The 21,053-nt window shown below is 34.8% G+C and overlaps 1 protein-coding gene across 1 annotated transcript in view; it reads left to right on the top strand.

Annotated features, from left to right (window-relative positions):
* LONP2 (lon peptidase 2, peroxisomal) overlaps positions 1–21,053 on the top strand; it is a 97,015-nt gene that overhangs the window by 13,415 nt on the left and 62,547 nt on the right. The window contains exons 4-7 of the mRNA XM_041765656.1: positions 824–946; positions 6,835–6,998; positions 8,343–8,437; positions 13,993–14,251. Of these exons, the coding sequence (XP_041621590.1) occupies positions 824–946; positions 6,835–6,998; positions 8,343–8,437; positions 13,993–14,251 (641 nt within the window). The remainder of the gene's footprint in view (positions 1–823; positions 947–6,834; positions 6,999–8,342; positions 8,438–13,992; positions 14,252–21,053) is intronic.

The following is a 21,053-nucleotide window of genomic DNA, read 5'->3' as shown; positions in this document are numbered from 1 at the left end:
AGCAGACTCCCAACTGATCAGAGAGCCCGATGTGGGGCTCGATCCCAGGACTCTGGGATCATGACTGAGCCGAAGGCAGATGCTTCACCAACTGAGCCACTCAGGTGCCCCTCTTGCACACTAATTTTTACCGTGTTTTTTAAGCAGTCTTGCTTTATTGAATCTTCTTAAAACATTTAACTTAGTTTTCATTGAAACCTTTATTTTATCAGTATATTTAATATTTTAAACATTATGTCTTAACAATTATGTAGCAAATCTAACAAGTTATAATAGCAAGTGCATCTAACAGAAAGGTATATAAACACCTTACTCAAAACACATGAATACAACTCTACTGATAGGAGCAGAAGAGTGCAGGAGTACCAGAGGATGAACTGTGGGCATCAGGAAGGATGTTTGAGAGAATGGAGAGCATAGTTACTCAGATCATTAATGGAGGTTGGTTAAAAGTGCTCCTATTCTTTCATGAATATAAAAATTCACGATTTCAAAACTAGAATTTGTTTAGGCCTAATATGTAGACACATTCTGAGTTTTAAGATAATAATTCACAGAAAGAGTTGACCTTAAATATATGTTTTGTTCCTGCTATTGGAACAATATACATGGATTTATTTTTAGACGAAAAGTCAAGATGGTTTTTTTCTTTTTTTAGGATTCTGGTAATTTAATATAATAATCTGGTTGTATTGGCCATACCATAGCTGTGAATATTGATAGTTGTCTCCTTTACTTAACAATCTAATTCATATCTCTGACTGCTTCATTTTGGGAGCATGTGTTTCTGAAAGATTCTACTAACTGACTCATGTTCCCTTAGATTTTAGATGCTGTGAGTCTGGAGGAACGGTTCAAGATGACCATACCATTGCTTGTCAGACAAATTGAAGGCCTGAAATTACTTCAGAAAACCAGAAAACACAAGCAAGATGATGATAAGCGGGTAAATATTTCTTTCAGTCTACTTCTTTATGTTTCCAGTTGTTTTGTGTGATGTGAGATTCAGTTTTTTTGAAGTAAAAAAAAAAATTGGAGGAATAAAGAAAAGAACAAAACAAAAATTTCATTGTCACTTACCACGCAAATTACTGATAATATTCTGAATTCAATGGGTTTTTTTCTGGTCCTTTTCTATGTCTGGGTCTTTTTTTTTTAAACATGGTAATATTTTCTCATTTTTTGTTTTTAGTAATTTTTGGAATCATCAAAAGGGTTAATTTACTAAGCATTTCTCTTTGCCAAACATTGTGTGTTGTTTCCAGTGTTTTCCATATTTTAAAAATTAACTGATGAGTCTCCTTGAAAATAATTTAAGAGGGTGGTTGTTTATCTCATGTTTCCTTTTTTTTTTTTCAAGTTTTTATTTATATTCCATTTAGTTAATGTACAGTGTAATACTGCTTTCAGGTTTACAATATAGTGATTCAACACTTACATCACCCAGTGCTCATCACAACTCCTTAATCCCCATCACCTACTTCTATCTGCCACCCACTCCCCTCTGGTAACCATCAATTTGTTCTCTGTAGTTATGAGTCTATTTCTTGGTTTGCCTCTCTTTTTTTTTCCCCCTTTGCTTGGTCATTTTGTTTCCTAAATTCCACATATGAGTGAAATCATATGGTAGTCTTTCTCTGGCTGACTTATTTTGCTTAGCATTATACTCTCTAGCTCTATCCATATCATTGCCAGTGGCAAAATTTCAGTCTTTTTTATGGCTGAGTAATAATATTCCATTGTGTGAATATGTGTGTGTGTGTGTGTGTGTGTCTATACACACACATACACACACACACACACACAACACACACCACAACTTCTTTATCCATTCATCAATCAGTGGACACTTGGGCTGTTTCCATAATTTAGCTGTTGTAAATAATGCTGCTATAAACATCAAGGCGCACATATCCCTTTGAGTTAGTATTCCTGTATTCTTTGGATAAATACCTAGTAATGCAATTGCTAGATCATATGGAAGTTTTATTTTTAACTTTTTGCACAGCCTCCATACTGTTTTCCACAGTGGCAGCATGAGTTTGCATTGCTACCATAGTGCAAAAGGGTTCCTTTTTCTCCACATCCCCACCAATACTTGTTTCTTGAGTTTTTGATTTTAGCCATTCTAACAGGTTGTGAGGTGATGTCTCATTATAGTTTTGATTTGCATTACCTTGATGATCAGTGAAGTTGAGCATCTTTTCTGTTGGCCATCTGGCTGCTGCTTTGGAAAAATATTTACTCATGTCTTCTGCTCATGTTTTGATTGGATTGTTTCTTTTTTGGGTGTTGAGTTTTATAAGTTCTTTATGTATTTCAGATACTAATCATTTATCAGAAATGTCATTTGCAAATATCTTCTCCCAATCCATAGGTTGCCTTTTAGTTTTATTGATTGTTTCCTTCATTGTGGAGAAAGAATACTTTTTTTGATGTAGTCCCAGTAGTGTATTGTTGCTTTTGCCCTTGATTCAGGAAACATATTTAGGAATAAGTTGCTATGACTGATGTCAAAGAAGTTACTGCCTATGTTCTCTTCTAGTATTTTTATGGTTTCAGGTCTCATATTTAGGTCTTTAATCCATTTTGAATTTTATATATGGTATAAGAAAGTAGTCCAGTTTCAATCTTGCATGTTACTCTCTGGTTTTCCTAATAACGGTTTTCCCAATAACAATTTCTCTTCAACAGATGTTGAAGAGACAGTCTTTTCCTATTGGATATTCTTTCCTGCGTTTTCTTTTTTTTATTTTTTTAAAGATTTTATTTATTTATTAATGAGAGACAGAGAGAGAGAGAGAGAGAGAGAGCGTGCGTGCGGCAGAGACACAGGGAGAGGGAGAAGCAGGCTCCGTGCAGGGAGCCCAACGTGGTACTCGATCCTGGGTCTTCAGGATCAGGCCCTGGGCTGAAAGCGGCGCTAAACCACCGAGCCACCTGGGCTGTCCATCTTTCCTGCGTTTTCATAGATTAATTGACCATATAGTTGTGTGTTCATTTCTGGGTTTTCTGTTCTGTCCCATTGATCTGTGTGTCTATTTTTGTGCCAGTAGCATACTGATTTGATCAGTACAGCTTTGTAATAGGACTTGAAGTCCCGAATTGTGATGCCTCCACTTTACTTTTCTTTTTCAAGATTGCTTTGCCTATTCAGGGTCATTTGTGGTTCCATATAAATTTAAGATTGTTTCATCTAGATCTGTGTAAAAAAATGCTGTTGGTATTTTGATAGGGGTTGCATTAAATTGTAGATTGCTCGGGGTGGTATAGATATTTTAACAATACTTGTTTTTCCAATCCAGGAGAATGGAATGTCTTTCCATTTCTTTGTGTCATCTTCAGTTCCTTTCATCAGTGTTTTTATAGTTTTCAGAGTACAGTTTTTTCACCTCTGGCTAAATACATTAATTATTAATTATTAATTATTAATTAAATATATTAATTATTATAATCAATTATTCTATTTAATGATTATTATTTATTATTTATTTATATATTATTATGTATTATATATTATATTATTAATTTAATTATTATAATTAATTAAATATATTAATTACTAATTAATATATTTAATGGTTTTTAGTATGGTTGTAAATGGAATTGATTCCTTAATTTCTCTTCCTGCTGCTTCATTATTGCTGTGTAGAAATGCAACAGATTTTTGTACATTGATTTTGTATTTTGTGACTTTACTGAATTCAGTTATCAGTTCTAACAGTTTTTTGGTGGAATCTTGCTTGTTTTCAAAATAGGGTATATCATCTGCAAATAACAAAAATTTTACTTCTTCCTTGCCAATTTGGATGCCTTTTATTTCTTTTTGTTGTCTGATTGTTGTGGCTAGGACTTCTAGTACCAAGTTGAATGTGAGTGGTGAGAGTGGACATCCTGATTTGTTCCTGACTGTAGAGGAAAAGCTCTCAGATTTTCCCCACTGAAGATGATATAGCTGTGGGCTTTTTGTATATGAACTTGATAATATTGAGGTATGGTCCCTCCAAACCTGCTCTGTTGAAGGTTTTTATCATGAGTAGATGTTGTAATTCGGCAGATGTTTTTTCTGCATCTATTGAAATCGTTCTATAACTTTTAAAAATATATTATTAAGAACATACTACAAAATTGTTTCCTAAAAGGACTGTCACTATGTTGTGCCATTGTTTATCTGGCTTTTTTTTTTAAGATTTTATTTATTAATTAATAAGAGACAGAGAGAGAGAAAGAGAGAGGCAGAGACACAAGCAGAGGGAGAAGCAGGCTCCATGCAGGAGCCTGATGTAGCACTCGATCCCAGGACCCCAGGATCACGCCCTGGGCTGAAGGCAGGCACTAAACCACTGAGCCACCCAGGAATCCCCATTTTTTTTGTTTTAACTTATAAACATTTTTATTTTCATTTAGTGCAACTGTGTTAATCTTTTTCTATCTTCTAAGCTTAGAGTCTTCTCCAGTAGTTTGATAAATATCCACTTATCCACTGTCAGTTTACCTTTAGCTGATTTTTCTTTAAAAAGTATTGAACTCTTTAACCTATATATAATTTTTTTGTCCTTAAGTGAAGATGACAGTTGTATATTGTCCCAAATAGCTTTTTATTTAACTCAACAGTAGTATAAAGAATTCTTCACTTCCCTGTTGATTTGTGATACTGTCATTATTATACATTACATTTATATGGGGTCTGTCTGAAATCTGCCTTGAGCTCTCAATTTTACTCTTGTTAGGTGTGGGCAGAGTTAAGATGAGGAAAATATATTTGATGTGGACAAGAGTTGGAAATGACAGTTCTCTGAAGGCTATTGGAAAGGAAGTAAAAGGTTGAGAAAAGTGTTCGAGATTTGAACACAACAGTGTTCCTTTGTAGAAAGAGAAGAGCAGGGTGAAAGATTTCTCACTAGTGGGACTAAGGAAGGAGCAGAACATAGGCTAGAGGAGAATGACAACGGAGACAGGAGCAGCCTGTCTAGTGTTTCTGTTTTAGGACATCGTGCTGTTTCTTTTTACTTTTTTTTTTTTTAAAGATTTTATTTATTTATTCATGAGACACACACACACACACACACAGAGAGAAAGAGAGAGAGAGAGAGGCAGAGGGAGAAGCAGGCTCCATGCAGGGAGCTTGACGTGGGACTTGATTCCAGGACTCCAGGATCGCGCCCTGGGCCGAAGGCAGGCGCTAAACCACTGAGCCATCCAGAGATCCCTTGTGTGCTGTTTCAAACAAACAGCAAAAATCTGAATTACATCTGACTTGAGGTCAGATCATTAGTTATCTGTTTTGTGCAGAAAGACAAAGCAAGGAGCACTCCATGTTGGGAGACACAGGAGACTGCAGCTTGCTGTCAGTAAATATTACTGCTACTTAAAGAGAAAGTTCAAAATTGCTCTAGAAAATGATCGAACAGGCCACAGTTACTTGAAAATGTAGGAATCAGAGGATGATATTTGGAGTTAAGCCTAAAAGTTTCTTTGCCTTAAGAGTTGAAAAGCACTCTTTAAAAGCCAAGAGAAAGATTGCATTAAGAAGTATTTATGTCTCAACAATGAAATCATTGAAATAATAAAATGATGTGTTTTTTTAACTCTCCTTTAAAAAACTTTTTTCAGTTTTTCATGCTTGAAAATACTAATTTTATCTGCTAATGAGTTGTATAGAATAAAAGTATATATTTAGTATTTCTATCTTTATAAAATTGCTTTTTTATTTACTTACTGCCTTATGTTTTTGACTTTTTGTGTTTGAATGTTTTAAATAGATAACAATAATAGTTTAAAAATAAATTCCTATGCTTTTATTTTTTTATTATTATTTTTTAAAGATTTTATTTATTCATGATAGTCACAGAGGGGGGGGGGCAGAGACATAGGCAGAGGGAGAAGCAGGCTCCATGCGGGGAGCTCGACGTGGGATTCGATCCCAGGTCTCCAGGATCGCGCCCTGGGCCAAAGGCAGGTGCTAAACCGCTGCGCCACCCAGGGATCCCAATTCCTATGCTTTTAAATGAAATACCTGTACATTATTTTTCTCCATTGATGGCTGGTATTGATTCATGATATTATTGAGTTGAGAATTTCAGAAGAGTACTTTGGAAGTTTTAAAACATGATATAGATCATGGAGAAAGGCAACATAAATAAAGCCATTTGACCTGGCACAGAGGATAGTTGTTGGATTTCAGAGAGCAATTTCAGCATAATGGAGACAAAAGCCAAAGTATAAAGTACAAATTGTTAAAGTACTCAAGAAGGAAAGGGAAGTGTTGGTCAAGCCATTTATTGGAAAAGTGGTGGTCAAAGCCATTTATTGGAAAAGCAGAACATCAGGCAAGTAAATAGTGTGTAGTTAACTGAAAAGGACATAGGTAAGATGAAATATTTTGCAAGGAGGAAGACTTTTGTGTGAGTTGGAGACAAAGGAGAATTGAACCAGTGGTGGAAACATTAAAGTTTAGAAATTTTGTAATGTAGAGGAAAAAAGTGGATTTATTCTCTTGCCGATTGCTAAGTAGTAATATAATCAAGAAAGTAGTGGCTGCAATAGCAGCTCAAGGAAGGATATTCCTCGATGTTTTCATTATTTCTAGTAGCCATTCTTGAGGTTTTCCTCACATTATAGTATAAGCATATACTTAAATAATGTTCACTTTATGTTGGTTTACTTTATGTTGATCCACTTTTAAATTCTGCTGCTTCTATATGTGCTTGTGCCTCTTAGTTATCATTCTGAACTTAGTTCCTAAAGATGTAGACCCTAATTATGAAAATGTTATTCATCACTAATTACAACCTTGTGTAACACACAGTTTTACACTTGTACTTTCTACTTTAGGTTATAGCAATACGTCCTATTAGGAGAATTACACACATCCCAGGAACTTTAGAAGATGACGATGAGGATGAAGACAATGATGACATCGTTATGCTAGAGAGAAAAATACGAACATCCAGTATGCCAGAGCAGGCCCATAAAGTCTGTGTCAAAGAGATAAAAAGGTAAATTGAAGCTAAAAAGAAGTTATTCACTCATTGGTATATTCATTTTGCATATTAATGTTAAAAATTATTGCTCTTGGAAGCTTGAGTCTACTTCTTTGGATCAGAAACTGAAAGCTGAATTATTTGTTTTATATTCTCTGACCTTTCTCCTTTTCTTATATTTTATATAGTTACAGACCACTCTATACATTTTATCTTTCCATTGTCAATTCTTATCTTTCATGGCTTTTTAAATTCTCAGATTATAACTGTGATCTGTGGAATCTTCAGATTATCACTCTTCATTCCTCAACCAGAATCTGATTTTTAAAACATTTGTAAGACTCCTGAATGGACATCAGTTTCCCTGATCTTTTTCTCAGTTGCTGAGTATAAATGATAACAACTCTTCTACCTAGAGTGTACTGTCAAACACAATCATTATTGTTAACTACCTTTTTATTGTCTTAAAGAATGAACTGTACTTTGTTTAGACACAGTGTTTGTTCAGTTATGATTGTGTACTTCACATGTCACTTTTTTCTCCTTTAGAAAGAAGAAGGTAAACTCTAGAGGGCAGGGACTGTCAGTTTCTCTTTGTTTAAGATAAAGTACACAGAAACCTTGATGACAGCAGGGTATATGTATAATCTCAGGGTTAAATAGAAAACCAATGTTTTTCTCTCTATACTTGACACATTATAATTTGCATTATCTTTTGTTAGTGAATTATAATGAACCTAAGTGAATGCTCAGTAACTAAAGATTTGACTTTCTCAGGTTTACAGTTAAGGACATAAATTGTAGTTGAGGAATATTTTATCTTGACTGGCATTAGTTAATAAATGTAGAACATCTATTGTGGACAGAACACTTTGTTAAACACTGCATTTATTATGGAAGTTATATTTTTAAATTAAATATCTGATACTAGTTTGCTTTTATGAGCTGATTTTATCTCTGATACAAAAAATACATATGTAATTATGTGTTACTCATGGTTAGGCACTTAAATCTTACTGCAATAGGTATATCAGTGGAGAAGTGGGACTTGAGACTCCTCCCCTGTGAGATACTGATACTCTAAGGTCTTATTTCAAGGATAGGATCAGATACAGTGTTCTCTCTGTCACACCCACGCATCCCCCCCACCCCCAGTTTGCAGTTATCTGTTTAATTTTGTTCTGTAAGTACATCATAAAACACAATAACGAGATTAAAAAAAAAAAAACACGTTTCCAGACTTTTAAAATCAAACTTGCGTGATATATCTGACCCACAACGGCAGATGCTGGATTTTTGTGTTTTTAGGGAAGTTGTCTATGTTTTGGAACATTTTTGCTATGTGTTCTTTCCCCACAGACTCAAAAAAATGCCTCAGTCAATGCCAGAATATGCTCTGACTAGAAATTATTTAGAACTTATGGTGGAACTTCCTTGGAACAAAAGTACAACTGGTAAGTCAACAAAATAATACCTTTTTGCAATCTGATTGTTACTCAGAAAATTCATGCAGAGTCTGTTGAAATACTCACCATTAATTATCTTACTGTTACTATAATTCTTGACATAAATTATTTAGATGCTGAACTTGTATCATCTAGGTCTTGGGATCAAACAGGAAGGTGCTACAAAAGTGCCTTCTGCCTGATTTTGGAGAAAATAGGATTTTCTATTGTGTTTCTTAGGGATCCCTGGGTGGCGCAGCGGTTTAGCGCCTGCCTTTGGCCCAGGGCGCGATCCTGGAGACCCGGGATCGAATCCCACATTGGGCTCCCGGTGCATGGAGCCTGCTTCTCCCTCTGCCTGTGTCTCTGCCTCTCTCTCTCTCTCTCTCTCTCTCTCTCTCTCTGTGACTATCATAAATAAATTAAAAAAAAAAAAAAAAGATGTGTTTCTTAATACCAGTAGTCAATCAGATGATGAACTTTTATATTCAAAGAAATAGTTACATAGAGCTATATAATAGAACTTTTGTACCATTTGGAAGTTTGTTTTTCTCATACAAAAACCTATTAAATGAGTTTAAATTCTGTTCTTCAGTAGAACTTTTCTCTTTCCTGTGGATATGCTCTTTTCTCGTGGGATGAGAAATAGTCTGTTGACTTTCATTGTTTTTAGAACCATTTTATTTGATTTCTGTTATTGGACAGACTCTTGTTAGTATTCTGTACAAAAGTTTACTGAGTTCAAGAGTGGATTAATTTCCTGAACTGCTTCTGGCATAGGAATAGCTGTATGTTTGACTTTTGAAAATTTAAAGATATGTTACTCTGGATAGTAAAATTCCTACATTTAAGAAAATGCTAGAGATTTTTTAAGATGTTAGCTCTAAAGCACACATTTATGCCCCACAAAGATATGCTATACAAACCAGATTTCAGAATGTTGAATTTTTGATATTAAAAAATACTTGCCTATTAATCTATAGAGGACCATCCTTTCTGGTATTGAGTATTTAAAAAAAAATTGTTTTTGACTCCTAGAGGGTCCAGAATGAAGCACATATGTGTTAAGTTAACTATGCTGGGACAATGTTAAGATTAAAATACTCCTTTTTAATTAGTTTTTTTGGAAAATATCATCTATCACATTTTTTTAAAAGATTTATTTATTTGAAAGAGAGCATGCATGCATGCACAAGCAGGGGGAGAGGGAGAAGGAGAGAATCCCAAGCAGACTCCCTGCTGAGCACAGAGCCCAAAGCGGGCTCAATCCCACGACTCTGAAATCATGATGTGAGCTGAAATCAAGATTTGGATTAACCAATTTAACCGACAGAGCCACCCAGGCACCCCAAGATAATCATTAATGCTTTTTTAAAAATATATACTTTATTTATATATTTGACACAGAGAGAGCGAGCACAAGCAGGGGGAGCACCATGCAGAGCGAGAGAGAGAAGTCGGCTCCTGGCTGAGCAGGGAGCCCAGTGCCGGGTTCAGTCCCAGGACCCTGGAATCGTGACCTGATCTGAAGGCAGATGCTTAACCAAATGAGCCACCCAGGCACCCCATCTAACACATTGTTAATGTGTATGGCTAGGTACCAGGATGAAATTGGCCTAATCATCTTCCTTTTGTTTTGACAACCCTTAGATTTCATTCCTCTTACGGTTCTTAGGTTCTGGTTGTAGAAAGCAGGTGCATTCTAAGTTATACTAATTATTCTTTCATGAATACTCTGTAAATTTGCATTCATCCCATTCTCTAGATTTTGGGTTGTTTTTAAGTTTTTCTCTCTGAATATTTGTATAAAATTAAAAGGCTAATTCACATTTTGTTCTCTGAAATTCTGAGAACCTGTCAATTTTCATTAGATTAAATTAGGTTGCACTGGTGAACTGTAGAAGCTCTTGTTTAGAAGCAGTCATTGTTTTGTTTTATTTGCTTTATTTTCCAGCTTTATTGTAGTCAATTAACAGTAAACTGTACATAAATAATATGTACCTTTTGATGCATTTTAACATGTATGTATTTGTAATACCATCATCATAATTAAGATAGTGAATGTATCCATCACCTCCTAAATTTTCTCATTTTTCTCTGTAATCCCTCCCTCCTTTGCCTCCCCATCCCCAAACACTATAGATTAGTTCATATTTTCAAAAATGTTATAGAAATGGAATGATGTAGTATGTACTCCCTTTTTTCTCATTCTTTAAGCATAATTAGAAGTTCATCCATTTACCTCTCGATGGATATTTGGGTTGTTTCCAGGGGTTTGGCTACTATACATAGAGTTGTTAATATTACTATGCTGGTAAATTTATTTCTTTATTTCATGTTTGTTTCATTGCCTTCTAGTTGAAGGTGTCTTATCAAACAAACTGAAGCTGAGTTTCTTGGTTTAATTCTTTATTCAGAATCCTTTTTGGAAATTCCATAGTGTGAAATGAATGCAGGAGAGCCCAAGTTCGTTCCCATTGAATTGGCCCCTCATCATGTCACCTGATCAGTTTGAGGTCAGCTATGGATCCTGATTGAGCTGAGCTGTTGGGAAGTCCATTTTGGTTCCAGTAGTCTTCTGTTAATTACTAAAGCCCCAGTATCTGCTTTTCAAGTGAAGTGGTCATGTTCTGTGAGATTTGATGGTTTAGACCTAGGGAAGAAAGTTACATTAAGCTTTATAGGTGTTGTTTAACTGCTCTGCTTTTGTTTTCACCTGCCAAGCTTCCCTGTAGTATATGGTTGATTGTTATTTGCATGTAGTTGGTGGAGTTGTGACAATTTTCAGACCCCGTTATTTTCTCTCGACAGTAGCACAGTGCTAAGAGCATCTAGATAACTTGGGTAATCCCAGGGGCCTTATTTTGAACTTTTGATATTATCTCATAACATTTTTCTGTGCTTCAAGATTTAACTAATGACTTAAGGGAAATGCAGGTGCATATAGTGTATATAGTATAATGCCCTGAGAATATTAAAATTGCAGATTTGATTATTTGCCAACAGTAGCCTAGTAGTTGCTCTCAGCTTCTTCCCTTTTTCACTTGTCCTATTTAAAAGTGAACTTATTTACTAATCGAATTTTTACCAGGGTTATATGGTGTAATTGTACAGATTTTGGAGGAAAACTAATTGAACACAAGAGTGCTAACTCCTATTCTTTACTTAAATAAACAAGAAAATATAAAAACAGGGCAAAGCTGTTGTTATTTTCATAACTATAGAAGGAGAAGGAGACCACCTACATGCTAGAAACTCAGTCTCTGCTGGATGTGGGTCAGCATTAGAGATGTGTAGCACTCGTGTATCTGCCCCATATGAACGTACTTCTCATTGTTTAGTATTCCAGCAGAGAACTGAAAATGTGTATATTGTATAAAAGGAGGCATGTTGAGCTTCTGAGCCATTCCTGTATAGAATTATATATGAATAATTATTGTGTGGTTACAAAACCATGAAAATGTCTTTCATAGTTTTTGAAAAAGAAGCTTACGTAAATAGAGATCATCAAAAGCAGAAAGGAAAGATTTGGAGGAAAAGTTTGCTGATTTTCCAATCTTGAATGGAAAGGGCCAATAGATATCATTTCAGTCTTCCAGTTGTAAAGATTTAGTATCAACAGACATAGTACTACACAATTAAAAACTCAAGGAATTAGTATGCATTTCATTTTAAATTATTTACTGTACCCACACGTATTATTCAAAATAGGAAGAATGCATTTTGTATCGGTAAAAAGAATATTCAGAAAAAATCTATTTTTTATAGAAAAGACACAAAATAATGATTTATGTAGTATGAAAATTATCTTTCCTCAAAAGTTTGAGTCCCTTTTTAAAGTTGTCTTTACTTGGTGTATTTCTTAGAAGAAATTCCTTCAGAGCATTTTCAGTTTTTTTCTGAATTACATGGAGTTCTGTTCTTAGTTTACTAAATGTTAATTAGGAGTGCATGTTGCATTATAACACATGCCTTTTTAAGGTATAAAATGACATTTTGATGGGAAGTTTTTCTTTTTGGACAAGGTGATATAATAAATATATCAATAACCTAATATTGGACCATCTTTGCATAACTAAAATAAATCCCTCTGGGACTTAGTAGATTACTCTTAATAGATTTTATTTACTTGTATTTTTTTTTTTTACTTGTATTTTAATATACAGAATAGGATTGGTCTGAAGTTTTCTTTTGTGTTTCCTGTGGTAGATTTTAGGGTCTGGGTTAGCATTGTAAAACTGCTCTGAAACTTCTTTCATTTGTTTGTATATTCATTAGTTGGGGTCTAAAGCCAGGAAAGGGGGAAGAAGTTTTGTTCTTCCCTTTCCAAATCTCTTAACCAGACTAAAAGCAACAGTATTATAATTAAATTACATATATTACTGCTATGTTTTTTCAGACTAGCTTGGGAACCAAACTACCATTTAAGGCTATTTTTTTTCTCTCTATAGGAAAAACACAGAGCAGGTTCCAAAGAACTGATTCAAAGAGTAGGCTTGTGTGTGTTTTCCTCCTTCCTAGCCTTTCCTCTCTCTGTCAGTATGATCATATGGCCATGTATTACCATACCCTGGATGTCACTGAGCTGATGAATTCATGCTGACATTCATGACTATTTAATAGTTTAATCTATGAGTATTTTAAGCAGGAAGGCACATCAGTAAACCTGATGAATGCTTGACTGTATAAACAAAGCCTAACTCCTACATTCCTGGTGAGTTTAATTGATAGAACTTAGACAGTTCTTTGCATCTTAATTTTTTTTTTTTGGCCCAGCACTTTCATTTATAGAAGATTAATTGAAGGAAGTAATTAAGAGTATATGTTGGGGTTTAGTTACAAGGATGCAAAGTGAAGCATGCTTTATAACTCAAGATTTATAGATAACCTAAGTGCTTAGCAATAGGGAATTATTTAAATGAGTATGGATAATTAAATAATGGAATATTGTGTAGTCATTAAAATGTTACTAAAAAATACATTTGACACTGAAAGGTCACACTTATAATACACTAAGTGAAAAAACATTTTACAAAACTTGAAGGCATCAAATAATCTCATTTTGAAAAATAGGTGAAGCACATCTACACACACATACACACACACGCACACACGAAACCTATAATAAGATACCAGAGTGAAGGTAAGGATGCTCTCTTGAGGACATGATTATAGATGACTGTTTTTTTCTTTTTTATTGGTGTCATTGGGTTTTCTAGAATTAATACATCTGTGATAAGAAAAAAAAATACTTTAAAAAAAGGAACTGATGCTGGCACAAATAGACCATATAGACATTCCATCTCCATAGAAAAAATGTGTATCTAGAAAATGATATAAGTATTAACTCCTTGAGTTTTTAATTGTGTAGCACTTACTATTTCGGTTAATAGTAAATCGTCTTAAGCAAAAAAGCCAAGTCCAGGTCTCCTTGAAGATTCATTTAGAAAGATCCACTTCCGTTCTTGTCACGTTTTTTTTCTAAAATGTATTTTGATTCTTGCCAGCCTTGAAAGGACTTGTTCCATTTTAAATTTTTATGTGCTTACTTCTGGGGTTGACAGACCGTCTGGACATTCGAGCAGCCCGGATTCTTCTGGATAATGATCATTATGCTATGGAAAAACTGAAGAAAAGAGTGCTGGAATACCTGGCCGTCAGACAGCTGAAAAACAACCTGAAGGGCCCTATTCTTTGCTTTGTTGGCCCTCCTGGAGTTGGTAAAACAAGTGTGGGAAGATCAGTGGCCAAAACTCTTGGTCGAGAGTTCCACAGGATTGCACTTGGAGGAGTGTGTGACCAGTCCGACATTCGAGGACACAGGTAGACTCTTTCTTTCAGTTCGATCTCTCTGGTTCTCTATTTTAATGGACTAAAGCCCCTCAAAAGCCCAGGCATAATATATATCTTTTTCTCAAAGGGCTATTTATGATACCTTGAATCAAAAGGACACTCAGGGATCCCTGGGTGGCGCAGCGGTTTGGCGCCTGCCTTTGGCCCAGAGCGCGATCCTGGAGACCTGGGATCGAATCCCACGTCGGGCTCCCGGTGCATGGAGCCTGCTTCTCCCTCTGCCTGTGTCTCTGTCTCTGTCTCTGTCTCTGTCTCTCTCTCTCTCTCTGTGTGTGCGTGACTGTCATAAATAAAATAAAATAAAAATTAAAAAAAAAAAAAAAGGACACTCACTCATAGTACTTATTTATAGTACATCCATAGATGTTTTTATAGCTGGCTTAGAGCCTCAACCATAATAGTATACCCAAACTAACCTTGGTATTTGTATGATAACAGATAATGAATCTTTGCCTCAGCTTTCTTAGAATTTCATTTGAATGCAATTATAAATCAGTTATGGTTAGATATTACAGTGTCTTTAAATTCATTTTCATTCATTATGAATGAATTCATTCATTCATTCATAAATGTCATTTATGACATTTCATAAATAAACCATAACTCTTAGAATTTAAAAAATAAGTACAACAACTGGTGCACATAAGAGGAGGGAAGAAATCTTTAATAACAAATATATGTTTGCAGTTTAACTTTCTTTTAAGAAGGTTAGTTTTCCATAAGAATAATGAGAAAGGTTAGGATGATTGAGACCTCTATTTTTTACATTTTTTACATTTTTTGCATTTTTTACACCTTTTCTGTAAAAATACCTTAAACTGTGAGAACTGAGTCTGTGATTAATCTTACATTATTAGAATCAGATTTGCATCTTAGGCTCATCGTTTTCTTCTGTTACCCAGATTGGAAGATGCTTTGGGAAAGCATGAACTTTCTGTTTCAAGTTTAAGGGTTTCATAGCAGTTGTGAGAAAATATACCTTTAATGTATGTATTAAAGAACATTTTAAAATGTAGACTATTTAAAAATGTAGAAATCATGGATGCTTATAAAAGAATATGATGTTATAAACCTGAAACTAATGTCAATGATGTCTCAATTTTAAAAAAAAAATTTTTTTAAACTACTTAACTTCCAGTAGAAAATAATTAAACTGAAGATAGAATTTCTCTCCTCAAGGTTATACCCTCAGTCTTAAAGTTGTTAAAGCAGTCTATTTTATAAGTGGAAGCTTTGAAAAGCAGGCCAGTGCAGGCAGTGAACAACTGCCAGTGGCCAAGGCTAATTTAAATGCATAGTTACAGTTTGGTGAATATGGATTAAACTTGGATTATGGGGGGGAAAAATGATGCCTTTTTAACATCTTGTTTTCCATTTGTCTTTTTAACAAGACCATTGGCCTTAGGCAGGGATGGGAAACTGTTTCAGAAACTTTTTCTTGGAAAATCATTCTTTTTCTCTTTTATTTGCTTATTTACGATTCTTATGCATTAAAGAAAAATTGCCAAGATTTCAATAAATAAGCAATGAGGACTGCAGATTAGGTTAGAGAATTGAGGTGGGTCATTCTTTCTGGCAATTTCAAACTATTTTTGTCACCTAGACTTGCTTATTCTCACATGTGCCACTAGAGGCTGTACTTCGCTTTTGTAAAGAAATTGGCACCTTGTACCAGTCTTGGAGAAACTGGGTCTAGGGCCTAAATCTTTTAATTTTAGCCTGAAAGCTTTTGGGAGATGTTTCCCACACAGGTGACTTGACTCATGCCTCCAGAGTTGTTTTAGTTTATTTCTTCCTTTTGATATCTGTAGCATAGTATTTTGTAAGTGTTTGATGGAATTTACAGAGGGAATTTGTGGAATTCTTGTCATGTAAAATTAATGTCAAGAGCACATGACATGTAAGTAATTTGTCCTATTTCTTGCCATATTAGCATTACTTATTCAGTAAGACTTGGAAAGAACTTACTCAGTGCCTGACACACAGTAAGCATTTGATAAAAAGTAGCTTTAATTATTATTTTAATTTTAAATTTACAGGAAGGCAAGTTTACATTCAACAACTTTAATGACTTTTTATAAAATTTGGTCTAATTTTTAAATAGTACCTAAAATATCCTGTTTTGGGCATTATTATTTAATTTATGTGGCAGAATTGTAGAAAAATGTATTTTTATGATGCCTATTGTGGGCAGTAATATATTCTCACCACTTATGAACATTGTTGGTTTTAAGCAGAGCTATTTTTTAAGTCTTTACTGATACTAATGGTCATAAAATCTGTTCAAGTGGATGGTATACTTCCACATGTGTGAGTATCATTAAGAAAACTGAATCTCTTGTGAGTCTTTTATAAAATGAGGCTGTGTGTTTGCCAAAAATATATGTATAAATATAAATATATGTATAAATATAAATATAAGTTTTAGAAATGTATGACATTCATAGAAGCTGTGGTCATTGCCAAATAAAGAATACATGGATTAGTATGAGCCATTCTACTGTGCCAGTAGGTAAGTACTCCCTCTCCATCACTGTACAAGGTGTTTAATTAAACACTACAGCAACCTGCCCTTGTACTACTGGGGGCTTATTACTCACCTACCCTCCTAAATCATCAAAGCTTGGAGAAGATGTTTATTTGAAAACCTATTTGGAAGCCCCTGGAGAGTGGGGTGTGGTGGTTAAGGAGAACAGAGGTTGAGAAGAGAGTATGGGCTTATGTCAGAGCTGTGGGTTGGAGGTGAGTAGGAGGGAAGGAAGAACAGTAGCTTATAGCACACTCATGGGGTGGAGTTTGTAGGAACAAGTGGTTCCATTTGACAATTGAAGCATTTTGGAAACACCCAGATCTTGGCGTTTAAGTACTGGTCACATGCTTGCAATTAGAGTTCATGCAAAGTTTTGTTTTTCCTCAGCCTCTAAGTAGGCACCACTGTTCTGCAGTCTTAAAATAGCCAGGGTAAAACAGAGCTGCTTTATATTATCTTCCTTGCTTATTCTTTTGATTCTGTCACTCACTTTCCCTATTTTCCCATGCTTGGAACTCTATCCTTTTGCTAGAAATACCTGTTTATTTGAAGGAAGGTGCTATTAAGTTAGGAATTATTTTAAAAACAAAAAAATGTGTGTTTTAGAGTTCAAAGATAATGAAGTAGGAGATGGGGAAGCAAAAGAAAGACTTGGTTTATATTTAAATCTAAAACTTGGAAAATTGTGATCTAATTTTACATTGGCCCATTGTTTGGTTTGTATTATTTTGAGTAACTTAAAGGAAGAAGAGTCATGTTTATGTTCCATATTAACTAATACAGCTTTTCAATCTTCTCAACATTTCTCATTTGGGTTTTTCTCCATTGGGATTTTTCTCACCACTTTTATAAGCCACAGAATCTCTGCTCCTATCAGTTTTTACAACTTAACATTTTAGTATTTAAGTATTACATTAAAGAATATAAATCAGTTCATAGCAATTAAATATAACTTCTTTTTGGATAAAGTTTTATGAAATCATGTCTGCATAATCATTTTTCATTAGTTGTTTCTTGGTGAAATATACTTATTACTTATGATATGTCTCAAGTTATTGTGGATGATAACTTTTTGGAAGTAGTTTGCCAGCACTTTGTTCACATAGTAAAATTATATCATTGCAAGGAATCTTTGGCTCAAACAAGATGAGAAGAAAAATGAACTTTTGCTTTCCATGTTGATACATCTTCATGAACCTGAAATGGTGATGTTTTAAATAAATTGTTTCGTTATTAGTCTCCACAAAGGGAAAATAAACAAAATAGCAAGCTTTTAATATATTTTTAGCATAGTATGTCAGATATGCTATAGTTTACTCACTATCCTCCTTATAACCTGTATTTGCATATTGCTCTTCTTTGCCTCTTTAAAGTTTAGTTTTATTTTCAGGTCCCAATTCAAGGTTTTCTCCATTAATATATATTACTTTAGAGAAGAGTCAGATCATAACTGCTGTTGTCTACTGTTTTCTTTTGATGATTAATACAGGCCTCTGGGATTTGCAATACATTACTATAGAGCTAAGTCATAAATATGGAAAAAAGTAAGAGGTCTGTAGAGTAGTAGGGTTTTTAGCATGTCTTAATGTCCTTTGTATCACTCCTTGCACACTGCACAGTGCCAGACATGGTAAGTGCTTTCTGAGTGCCTTGTGAATTCAAGTAAGATTAAAACATAATTATATTTTGGAAGTATTATGGTCCTTTAAATGAGTGCATCCATACAAATGAGTCCATAAAAAGATTTCGGAATGACTGCTATAAGAATAACAATTTGATTTGTTTAGACATGCTATATTAAAGACTACTTTTAGTTTCTTAAAGACTTTTTCTTTGGAGATCATAAGGATCTCTTTTAAGGCTTATTACTATTCCCAGTTGGAGATAAACACACACACACATATACCCTTGGAATAAAATTTGGAATTTTTTTTAAAAGGAAAAAAATTCTCATGTTTTTCTACCATACAGAGATAATCACTGTTACCATTTTATTTCCTGACAGAAATGGGCAGCTTTCGCCATTTTTTTTAAAGCAATTGTGATCATACTCTTTCCACTTAAAATTAAAAGACATTTTTTTATACTACAAATTCTTTCTTTGTAAGTATCCCCTTCAGTAGTTTTCACTGTAGCCCATTAGAGCTCCTTAATTGAGCAGGCATGGAAAGGTGATGGTGAAATGCCTGTTTCCCTCCTTCTGTAAACACGGGGAAAGAGATAAGTAAATATACATTGGTTCCTTTAAAAAAAAATATCTTATTTATTAATGAGAGACACAGAGAGAGAGAGAGACATAGGCAGAGAGAGAAGCAGGCTCCCTGCAGGAAGCCCAAAGTGAGACTCGATCCCAGAACCCCAGGATCACACCCTGAGCCAAAGGCAGACGCTCAACCACTGAACCACCCAGATGCCCTACCTATTGGTTCCTGATCTTTAAGTGGCAGTGACAGTGACAGGCTGACCAGCCTTTTGGCTTACATTGGGTTTGAAGATATCCAGGCACAGAGTGGTAAAGTAGTTGATTACCATGGAGCTATAAATATGTGATACTGTACTCATCTGTAGTTTTTTGAAGCATAAAGCAGACTATATTTTGGAAAGTGAAAAATGCTGATCTTCTATCTTAATATTTTGAACCACATAGATAACGTATAGTTTTGTGTATCTCATACACTAGTTGCATAGTCCTGATAAACCTATGAACTGCCTGTACCAATTATAAGAAAAATAGGAATTAATATATTTCTTAAATTGTGTGCTTTGGTTTTAAGAATAACTTCTAGGTAATCATTTTATCTTAGGCTAAATAATAAGTAATTGAAGAGATACATTCTTTGTAAACTTCCCTGTATTGTGCTATGTTGCTTTCTAGATGTTATGAGGAAGGACATGGAAAAGTACGTATTTTGCCCTCAAAAAAGTTATAGTTTATAAAAGAGTATTAATTTCATTAATATCCTACCTATGTAGTTTCTCAGGAGGATAATTTGGTATGCTAATTTGTTTTTTAAAAAGTGGTTATGGGATGCCTGGGTGGCTCAGTGGTTGAGTGCCTGCCTTCGGCCAAGGGCATGATCCTGGAGTCCCAAGATCGAGTCCCACATCATGCTCGCTGCATGGAGCCTGCTTCTCCCTCTGCCTATGTCTCTGCCCCACTCTTTCTCTGTCTCTCATGAATAAATAAATAAAATCTTAAAAAAAAAGTGGTTATTATTGGGTGATGTTGAAAGACAACATTTTATTTTGTGTGTTGCTACATTTTTCACCATTTGATTCATATTCCAAAGATTTATTCAAAGTATATTCTGTATCTTGAGTCAGTGAATTGCATGCTACCATACCTTCTGGCAAAAGATAGCACATTATAGATACTTACAGATACCACAGCTTACAGACCTTGTGTAATGGTTCTCTTCTTTGTTTGAACTCTAGACTAGTGGTAGACATTTGGGGGACATCACCTGTGATTGAGGAACACTAAGGGCACTGAATGTGCTTGGTGCTGTGGAAAGACATTAACAACAATGAACATCTTTTGAAAGCTTACCATGTGCCAGGCACTATGCTGTGTGCTTTACCTATTATGTTCTCATAATCATATAATTCATGAGGTTGACACTGTTACTGTGTCCATTTTACAAATGAAGAACCTGAGACTTAGGTCAAGTAGATTTTTCAAAGCAGTATTCAAAGGCTTGTATGGCCTTCACAGTGGTGATAGAAAGATACTTTCGGTGGTAGCATGGCTGATCTGATGTCTTATAAATAATTAGGAAAAACAGGCCTTTGTTTGGAGAACTGATATGACAGCTCTATATCTAGGATCTACTCTATAATAAGACTTACTCTCTGTCATCAGAGTGCTCAGTGGCTCTTTAGAAGAGGCTGTACACTTGGTACCCATAAATAAAAGCTAGGTTGTAACTGCATCAGTTAAATTGCAGGGCCAGTAAATGCTGTAGATGTTGCATTATTGGAAAGATAACTTTGTGAGAGGTGGTCAGGAAAAGTTGTTTAGAATTTATGGATTTACACAGGCAGGGAGAGAATTAAGGGCAGGAAAATACCATATTAACGAAGGTTTAAAAAACATAAAGAGGTATAATAGGATTGTGATTGTAGATAAAGCAGGGGCATTATGGCAGTAGATTGGGAAGGCTGGTGGGGACTGCATCATGAAGAGCCTTGAATTCCAAACAAAGGAGTTTGGATTTCTTCACTAGGCTTTGGAAAGCAATG

This window comes from Vulpes lagopus, chromosome 8 (genome assembly GCF_018345385.1).
Source record: "Vulpes lagopus strain Blue_001 chromosome 8, ASM1834538v1, whole genome shotgun sequence".
NCBI classification, from domain to species: Eukaryota; Metazoa; Chordata; class Mammalia; order Carnivora; family Canidae; genus Vulpes; species Vulpes lagopus.
Note: the sequence above shows the minus strand (reverse complement) of the source record. Positions and strands in the feature narration are given on the sequence as shown.